Raw genomic sequence first — 9890 nt, 5'->3', positions numbered from 1 at the left:
TGGTCCCAAATTCTGTGTTGAGTCATTACTTTTAATTATTACAACAATTCAATATAAGTGCAATGAGTCAACATAATGAGCATACATAAGGCTGCAAAACTATTCTTTTACAAAATAACGAGTCCACAAACCGAGTAACAAGTTGAGAACAAACACTCTCACCTAGGAGGGAACAGAAGCATACCATGAAAAGCACTTCAGTGCTCCTGTTGTAGTGCAGTCTGGTAAGTATGAGCCTCTGCTATTTCTTCCTTATGATATAGCCAATAAGAACACCAAGGAGACCCACCAGCACCACAAATGTGACTGAGAAACCCCCATGATGCTTGCTGCTTGCTTTTCTTAGAAACTCCTGCAAGAAAGATTCAAGAGGAAAGTCACAACAAAAGGGAGAGGACACAATGCAACTAAATTTTATGTGGTATATTGGTATTCATCAAACACAAGAAAGTGGTAGAGTAAATGTTTGTATTAATGTTCATCTCTTAAAAAAGTGTTAAGAGGGATTGAAGTGCAAATATTTGAAGTTGTTGGATTGTGTGTTCTTAAACCTTCAGAGGAAGAATGCAAATCTTCTAATACATGTTGGTTAACCACTGCATCTACTGACGGACAAGCAAGTCTTCTGAAGGTGTTTCATCCACATTAACAAAAGCTTTGGCTGATCCCAAGTCCTATGTGTTTGTGTGTGTGTGTGTGTGTGTGAGGATCTATCAGTTGGCATGGTGTTTTTGATGGACTTCTCTTTCTAGGCATTTCTGATGATTTTCTGTTAAAAAAAATGCTCTGAATCATTCCCCTTCACCCAAAAAAGAGAAAAAGAAAACTCCCTATGCTCCCACTAGCTCACCTATATATAATGTCAAACTTCCTGCTTTCACCACAGATCACCTTTATGTTCTTAACACAGCAACATTCAACTTCAGTGCTTGCATCATACTTACTTCCTAACAACACAGGCCAGAAAACATTTATATTCATGTTTTTCTGGAATTCTTTCCCTAAGGTCTTACTACCGTATTTATACTTGACTTCTACCCAATCTCCACTTCATCTGTATTTGCACAAGCCAATCAAATCATCATGCTCTTTCCTGTCAAGCAATGGAAATTTTATCTGCACACCCTTCCAGCAATTTTGCACAAATCTATAAAACTTCAATTTTCTTGACATGTAAAAATCTTTTTTTCTGTATCTTTATTTTTTGGCATCCATACAAACTTTACTGCAAGTTTGGGACCATGAATACGCATACAGGTATTTTCTGCTAGCTTCATTATTGTATGCTATTTGCTAATGTCTATAAAATATCACATGGAAAGCCTAGGCGAAACTGAAATCCAAACTGAATATCACAAAGAATTATTAGTCAATTCGAATGTTGATCTTTGATGGACATAAATTGGGTTTGGTTGTTTATAGTTTTTGATACTATATTCTATCTACATGCATGATGTTTTGTTGCTAAAGTTGTTATTTCTTTCATCATTCATAATATGGACATGCGGGTTTTTCTTAAATTTTCTTTGCTTTTTGGATTTGGCATCTCTAGGGGTGGTTCTAGGTTAAAGGCTTAGGTAAAACCAATATATCACACAAGCATGCACACGCATTAGGTTTATTCTTCTATTTATAACATAGACTATCTATACATCAGCGACTCATGTTCTATGTCAGTTTTTGGTTCCAATTCTAGTTGGTTTCATTAAGATTTAAAGAATTAGAAACCGGTCAGGATCAGCTAGGTTCTGGCCACTAACCCAGGCTAACCAGAATCATGTGCATCCCTAGCATCAATTGCACAAGTTAGGCAATGTTTGTACAAAAAACACCTAACACCTCTAAAGCAACCAAAATGATTGTCTATATAGCTTAAAGAGTGTTTGTGAAGACCGAATGAAATTCTTTTGGCTTTTCTTACTAAACAAGTTTATTAATTAGAGGAACAGCAATTTTGCTCACTAGCAAAATCTATTTTTAAATATATAAGGTTGGGAAATATATGTGCTCCCAAAAGACTCCCTGCATGGTATGAAGTAAACCAAAGGCAACATCTGAAAGAACATAAGCACACTTATAAGTGAAAAGGCAATACATATAGGAAGAGCAGGTTGAGAGAATCAACATGATATTTGATCAGGAAGTGCAGAAGCTCATAACAATATCATACAAGCACAAAAGTTACAATTTAGCGTTATGGGCACACTTCCGTATTTTACTTTTATGTCCGCCTATTGACATGATTGAATTTATAACCTTCCACAAATACTAAAACATATCTTTTAGTATAGCACAAATTGAATATGCACAAAAAGCTAAATCCATACCAGCTCTTGACGGAGCTTCTGATTTTGCTGAATGGTGGTAGTTTTCTCCTCGGTCAACTTGGAAATCAGGGCTAGTGCCTACAAATCATGAATTACAACTGGATTATGGCCATTACAAGCCAATGATAGATATAATCAAATTAAAATGTTAATGATTAATTATTGAAGCGTCACAAAAAGAATATTATGTCAAGTAAGGTTGTCAACTTTCCAATGAAGGAATATAGATTTCAATTGTCTGTGAAAATATTAAGAAAAATCAACTTGCTTACCTAATGTGCTACTCAGTAAAACCAACATAATGGAGATAAGACCCTATTCAACCTATTTAAGAACAATGTTTATGAAGTTATTTTCATACACAAATCACCTGTATTATATGAAAGCCAATTAAACGTTGAAAAGAACAAGATTTGAGATCTGATTATGATCAGATGTTTAGAATAAAGACCCCTAGAACCGAGCTTGCAATAGATATAACGACGAGCTACAAAATAGATAGAGTCCAGACACCGTGTGCTAAATCCTTTAACAAAAAGGCAACAAAATATTAGAACAAAGACATCAATAACAAAAAAAGAATAAATTACCTTGATTTCTTTTTAATATGGACAAATCTCTAAATAGATAACCAAGTGGCAAAGCAGCCCGTCAAGCTTGGTTAACCAAGACTCATGTTAGACCTATTTAATAAAATAAACATTTAACATGTCAATTTACGCCTTACGCATTCTATTTCATTCCTTAAGATCCAAAGCTATATATTGATTTAATTATTTACAAGTTATAATGTCCAAGATACCCATTATTATCCTCCATATAGGACCAAAGTCCCAGCGAGACTCAAAATCATATTAAACTGCAAAAAAAAAAAAGTAGATTCAATTTTAGTTTGTAATTCCTCCACATGCAAGAATCCTACATTCTTTGTACCTTATATCCAGGTGCCTGTTGCTTTATTCAATTATCCATCATTAACATCGCCATTCCAAATTACAGTTTCAAAGTCCTTTTGTGATTGCAAACATGGAATATGGGTAAAATGAAGAAATTTCAAATTTCCAGTTCAAGGCTTTTTCTTAGGGTTAGAGGGCTATCAATGTTCACAGACAAACATTGAGGTTATCTTTCCAATAATTGACATGATGGCTAAAATTTACAATATATAACACAAAAGCCCCAAAATCCAGCACACAAGGTTGGCCTCTAAGGGTTTCTGAATTTATTGTGGGGCACATGCAAAAAAAGGTGACTTCAATCCTGTGCAATATTTACAAACCATCAGGACTAGAAATTTCATATGTGTTTCTCTTAGGTCGCTCTGCCTTATAAATACATTTCTTCTGATAAACATACCTCCAAGTTTACTTTTCTAATAAATGACCAAGGCAGAGAAAGAGTACACAAACTAAAATATAATGTAATCATCAAACTTATTCTAGACATCTAGAATAAGTTTACTCTCTTAGTTCAGCTTTTATGTGAACCAGTATCAGAAATGAATGCTCTCTTATTACTAATTTAAAAAGCAATGTCAAATGAGGAAATGAAGGCAAGAGAATTTATATGTCAGGTGCACTCATGCTCTCTTTGCTAGCCAGCATATGACTTGCCTGTTCCCACAAACCACATGCTTACTTTGTGTATGCATGGTAGTCAACAGTTCTTGTCGAGTTCTTGCCTTTTTTTTCGGATATACATCCAAATTCAGTTAAGGGAGATTCCCAAAGTAAATTTGCAAACAAACAGTAAACCCTCAAATACTGTGTAGAAGTTGCTGAATTTCTAGATGAAGAGCAACTACAAAAAAAGATATGAAAAGTCACCTCTAGGGACTTCTCCTTGGATGGTTCTTCATACGATCTTGATACCTGCAATTTTTGCACATGCATGCAGTTTAGGTGAGCTACAAACTAAAAGATATGAATTATTGTTGCCGAAAAAATGAAAAAAAAAAATCAATGACATATTAAGGACAGTAAGTAAATGACAGCTACTTACGGCATCGAACAAGGATAAGTTTTGAACCTCGTTTTCTAATGTAGAAGACCTTGGGGAAGATCCTTCTTCAGATTCTTCAGGGACAGGTGAGGGAGGATTGGCAGGAATGTAAGCAACCCGCAGCTTAAACTCCTCAACAACCTTGCCATGTTCTTTGTTGAACTGACAATTCAGTGTGATATTCAATATAAGTCAGTGTGCTCCCAAAAGAAATCAACAACAGAAACTTAACCATAAAGAGCAAGCTGCCCAAATCCAGCCACCATTTCAGGGGTTATATCCTTGGACGTCACACCATGTTCAGTCATAACACTCTGGAGGAGGAACTTGTCTTTGCATTGCATGTCAGGTGGAGCCTCCTTCTGGGCTTGCATTGTTACTGAAAATTCCAAAATCAAAAAATTACATAATAAATAAGCATTAATAATTACATCAAAAAATTGCTGTAGCATGACCAATAATGATAGTTTACCAGTGACATCACATGTTGATCCAGGTAGAACTATCCCCGTGTTGGGGCGAACACAGTATTTCTTTGGGTTGGTTGTTTTAACCTACAATATTTCAAGAAACATGATGCATTTGAATTCAGCCTTCCAGCACCAACAATATACTCCAAGAAACATGAAGAGATAAAACAGGAAATTGTTGCATCAAACAGGGAGGCAAACAAATAAAACTTAAGATACCAAATTAGAGAACTACAAAATGAATTACCTTGAAAGCAACGTACTGATCAGTCTTGTTGGTCAATCGCATAGAACATGAGCTCTGCTTCTTCAGTTCAACTTTTCAATGCAAAAACATGGACAAAGTAAACATATTTGGTCAGCCAGAAAGAAACAATTTTAATCAACCCTAAATGGAAAAGAACTCATTTTGAAATCATTTCAAAGAGCTCATTTTGATTCATTTTTTTGTCTTTTCTTTTTTTTTTTCTTTGAGTGCATGAGAAGAGGTAAAGACTTTCCTACTAAGGAAAATTTTATAAAAGGTTAAGGACCATACAGGATTTTGCTGAGGAACAAAACTAAAAGAAAGAAGCGCCAACGAAAAGACAAAAAAGAACAGAAGGAAAAGATATCATAACAGAGAAAACAAGAACAGAGAACAAAGGAAAACAGAGAGACCAAGAACAAGAGAAGACAAGGATGCAGCCACACTTCTATGATTCGGCTTTATCTTTGAATTGCAGCAGAGCACTTCACGGGACATGAAGTCATGAAGATCCTTCCTTAAAACAGCCACCTCCGAGCTAGACTTGTGTTAAAAAAATTATTGCAACCATTCCCCCCAAATGCTCTAGGAAATTGCTAAGACCAACTGATCCCAGCTTTCCTTAAATCTGCTCTTAACCCCCTTTGATACCCATATTGTCCATAGTAATGTTAGCCAAATCATGCTGAACCAACCGATTCGGGGCGTACCGAACTGGATTGGTTCGAAATCCTAATGGTCTCCGTTTGTGGCTGGCTCGATGATGATGCTGCTGCCACCGTCGACCAGGTCCACCAAATAAGTCTCTCCCTCTCACTCCTCTCCTTGATGATGACAACAACCTCTCCCTCTCTCGACCTCTCTCATGCTATGCCTCGCTCTCCCTCTCTCTCTCTGCTCTCAACAACGATAACGGCCTCTCACTCTCTCTCCCTCCCTCTATCGGTCTCTCTCTCTCTCCCTTGCTCCCTCCCTCTCCCTCTCCCACCCTCTCTCTCTCCTTTTCCCTCTCCCCTTCCCTCCGGCTCTCCCTGTTTTGGTACGTCCCAAAACAGCACGGTATGGACCCATACCACAGCATGCCCTCCAATATTGATTTGACGAACCTTGGTCCACAGAAAAAGTAGAGTGGGCGGATAACCTTTAATATCTAAACAAGTTTTAACAGAGCCAAATGCTCTGCTGGAGGTACAAGTTAAGGAATAAATGTGCTCCCATTTCCACTAAGGTATTACACAAAGAACATGATGCAGTAATGGGCTAGCCATTTTTGTAAATGACCTTGATAGTATGAATTTGATTTCTGATCGTCAACCACATGAAAATCTGATACTTTTCTGGAGTGGAAGACTTCCATAGTGCCTTGGAGAAGGGTTATGGGGCAATTAAGGAACTTATATAAGGAGTTCACTGAGAAAAAGTGGTCCACTTAGAATACCTTGTTTTTAATCCCTCATCCTCCTCATTCCACAAAGGTAGAGCGACAAAGATCTGCCATCTTAATCTTCTCCACTTACATTGGGAAGGAACAGGTAGAGAGAAGGAAAACAGCTGTCAACGATATTCCATTCATCCAACCATCCGCCTCCAGCTTGAAAGAAGTACTATTCCAGAAGGCTGCTAGAGGTTTACTAATATCTTTCCAAATAAGCAAGACTGCAGCAAGAGATCTACTCTTCATACCCATTCATCTTCAAAAATAATAGAAAGCACAAACAACCCTTTTCCATAATCCATTTTCCTTTACTAAGATCCTCCATGCCCACTAGGCAAGCAATGAAGTATTTGTATCAGCTATACTCTTTACACCTAAAATTCCCTCAAATTTTGCCTTACAAATATTCTCCCAGCTTACTAAACAATTAAAGCCACAAATTTTTCAGTACCGTTCCATAAAAAGGCGCGTCTCCAACCACCTATTCTTTTCATAACCCAATTCAAGAGCTTGAAAATGGATATGTAATATGCTGGGAATGCAGATATAACAGCATCAAGAAGAGTTAATTGACCTCCAACCGATATTCATCTACCCTTCCAAGAAGCTAGCCTTCTTTCTATTTTATCCAACAATGCTAACCAATCTCTTCTACATAGTTTCCTGTTGCTCAAAGGGAGACCACTGTAGCAGAAGGGCAATACACCAATATGACAATCCGTATGCTTTGCTGCAGCTTGCTGTGCTTCTTCATCAATATTCATGCACACAAGAACACTTTTATAGAGATTGATTTTCAAGCCTGTTGCACTCTCAAATCCAACAAGCATGGCTTTCATTACCAGGAGTTCCGATTGATTGCAAGAGGAAAAGAGAAAAGTGTGGCAAATTGCAAGCTCCTGATGCCACCTAGCAGATCACTCAGTCCAATATCGTTGAGCAGATCATTTCTCTAAGCTTGCTTTAGAACCTGGGCTAACACATCTGTCCAATATGAACAAGCCTGGATATAAAGGTTCCGCTTGCCGCAACCCCTGCTTGGGTTCGATCCGTTTACCCAGGCATCCACTAAGCAAGACACTAGTTTTTGAGGTGTCCATAACCTCCTTATGCAATCTATCCATTTTTGTGGGAAGCCTCTCACTTGTGAAAGATTGAATAAAAATTTGCAGCTCAACATATCAAATGCCTTTTCTAATTTTGAAATCAACGTGGAAGGGGAAAAAAACATATGAACAAGAAACCTAAACCCAAATCCAACTAAACTACAAACCCAAAAGAAAAACCACAGCCATTGCACCACTTCCCCTTCCAAATCGCACCTTTGATGCGATCAACCGAGAAAAAGTAAACCAAGCAACCATCAGTAATATATTAGGGGAAAAAACGACATACTCGAATGGTTAACCAAGATCCCGCCCCAAAAATCCAACAAAATTCCATGAAATCAACGAAAAATGGGAAACGGATAACTATAAAGAGAGCAATCATGCATTGCACAAAGAACGCCGATAACAGAGAAGAAATGAGACGTACAAGGAAATTTTAGCTCTGTCGGCTGGATATCAAGAAAATCCCCGGTACTCATTCCCATGGCCTCAGATCCCGTCCGAAGAAGATAGCAAGAAATTTCTCCTCCCCCTTCAATCCTTTCAAATTGAAGAACCTAAAGATTATGGTGACCGAGGAGAGAAATAGAAAGGTCTAACGAAGGAAAAACGATTTCTTTTCCCCTTCTTGGCGCTTGATTTAGAATTCGATCTTGATGTCCCTCGCTGCTTCTCTTCTCTTTGATTCGAGCGCTCGATTTCCAGCGCTCGAATAGATCTCGGCGAGGAGGGAGAGAGAGGAGAGACAGCACGGAGAGCTGGGACGGGTGAGATCTCTCTCTCAGTCTCGCCCTCGCTCGCTCGCTCCCTCCGGCTCATTTTGGATGCAATAATTTGAGCCTAGATTGACCAAAATACCCGTGGGTTCACGCCGTCACGTTCACGAATCCAATAACGGCGTTATTCCGTTATAACGGACACTCACCAAAATCGCATTGCCCATCATAACGGTTATAACTGCTGCTATTTGCCCCGTTAGAGTTAATGGTAACATCAAAATAGCAATGCTGTAACGAAAACATTATCATGAAGGACAATAATTAATAATAGTAAAAAATAATAGAATTATTATGCAAATAATTGTTGATATAATAAAAATCAGTGAACGTACAAATGCCACAAATTAATGGACAAAGTTGCAAATGGGTAGGAATTTACCCGCAACCTGACCCGACCCAATCCATTTTTAGAGGCCTCGTGGAGTCGGGCCGGATTTTAAACTTGGACTCATTCCATTTTCCCGGTTAGGTATGGGTTTACTGTATTCCATCCTGATCCGACCAATTTGAAATTCGGATAATTTTGGATTTTTAATTTTATGCCCCATCCTGATTCGATTCATCTAAATTTGTAAAATTATTTAGGCCTGCAAGCCGCAGACCGCGGAGTGCAGACAAGTTCTGAAGTTTCGAATGAGTTTGATTCAAATTGAATCTGATCTAGACCCGAACCCGATCCTATTTTTTAAATTGGATTCAGGTTATATATTGATTTGATCCGGCTCGAATGATCCATTGCGTCAAATTGTAACGGTGGATTCGATCCAACTCGATTAGACCCAAATTTTTATTGAGTTGGATCTGGGTCTAAAATTAGGATCCGAACAAAAGATCGGATCAGGCTGGGGTTAATCATGATTCAACCGATTCGTCCCATTTGTAATGGATAATGCTCAATAACTGACAAGAATGGTGGGAATCGACGGCGTTATAACGGCGGTCATGTCAACCCGCTCACGCTTAGGGAAAGTGGAGGGTAGTACGTTGGAGCTGCGCCTACACTCGTGCAGCCCGCGTGCGCTTTAATAGTCGTGTGATCTTGATGAGTTGGACGGCATTAACTTGTGGTACATGTCCAATCAAATATCTATTACCATCTACAAATGGTCCACCTAAATATTGGATCATGACCTTCAACTGTGGTTTCCCACCCAATCTATACTGTTTCAGGGGCCACTCAAATAGTGAGGAGTTTGTGGTTCGTGGCAGAATTTTAGCTACGGAGTTGGACTTTTGTTTGCTGATTCATTCTAGATATTCAAGCCTTGAAAAACTTCCATTGAGAAGAATATGCTAACTTTGTCCCCATGAACCCATTTGGCATTGCCTATTTCCATTTTCAAGAGCAGTTAGATTAGACAATCTAGCTCCAATGAGCGAACTAAACAATTAAAATCTTCTTATAAATTTTATTCACAATTGAGGTGATGTCGTTCTAATTAGGATAGGCATTTCTATAGGAATTTCGAAGATTGATTAAATACCAATGCATGAGCAATGTTGATAGAAGATGCCATCCTTG

The 9890-nt window shown here is 38.2% G+C and overlaps 1 protein-coding gene across 2 annotated transcripts; it reads right to left on the bottom strand.

The window, feature by feature from the left end:
- Positions 1-8415, bottom strand: LOC103710712 (Plant VAMP (vesicle-associated membrane protein) family protein). Of its 2 annotated transcripts, none has more exons than XM_008796588.6 (8): positions 8017-8415; positions 5046-5116; positions 4801-4882; positions 4592-4707; positions 4329-4490; positions 4154-4198; positions 2328-2405; positions 1-352 (listed from the first exon to the last, which is right to left on the bottom strand). In XM_008796588.6, exons 1-8 carry the CDS (start codon positions 8072-8074, stop codon positions 242-244), a joined length of 723 nt encoding a protein of 240 aa, XP_008794810.3. In that variant the 5' UTR covers positions 8075-8415; the 3' UTR covers positions 1-241. The 2 variants fall into 2 exon arrangements, with proteins under 2 accessions (XP_008794810.3, XP_008794811.3); XM_008796589.6 differs by having other exon boundaries at positions 4356-4490.
- Positions 8416-9890: the final 1475 nt, after the last annotated feature.

This window comes from Phoenix dactylifera, chromosome 10 (assembly GCF_051530095.1).
Source record: "Phoenix dactylifera cultivar Ajwa chromosome 10, Ajwa_hap1_PhDact_Kaust_v1.1, whole genome shotgun sequence".
Classification (NCBI taxonomy): Eukaryota; Viridiplantae; Streptophyta; class Magnoliopsida; order Arecales; family Arecaceae; genus Phoenix; species Phoenix dactylifera.
The sequence above is the reverse complement of the archived record's forward strand: the minus strand, read 5'-3'. Positions and strand labels throughout refer to the sequence as shown.

Bases quoted from the DNA above. Each gene is read 5' to 3' on its own strand.
- LOC103710712 (XM_008796588.6), bottom strand. From the start codon at position 8,074: ATGGGAATGAGTACCGGGGATTTTCTTGATATCCAGCCGACAGAGCTA. The intron at 4,883-5,045 runs GTAATTCATTTT...GAAATATTGTAG, and splicing joins ATCAGTACGTTGCTTTCAAG to GTTAAAACAACCAACCCAAA. The intron at 2,406-4,153 runs GTGACTTTTCAT...CATGATTTGTAG, and splicing joins CCAAGGAGAAGTCCCTAGAG to GCACTAGCCCTGATTTCCAA.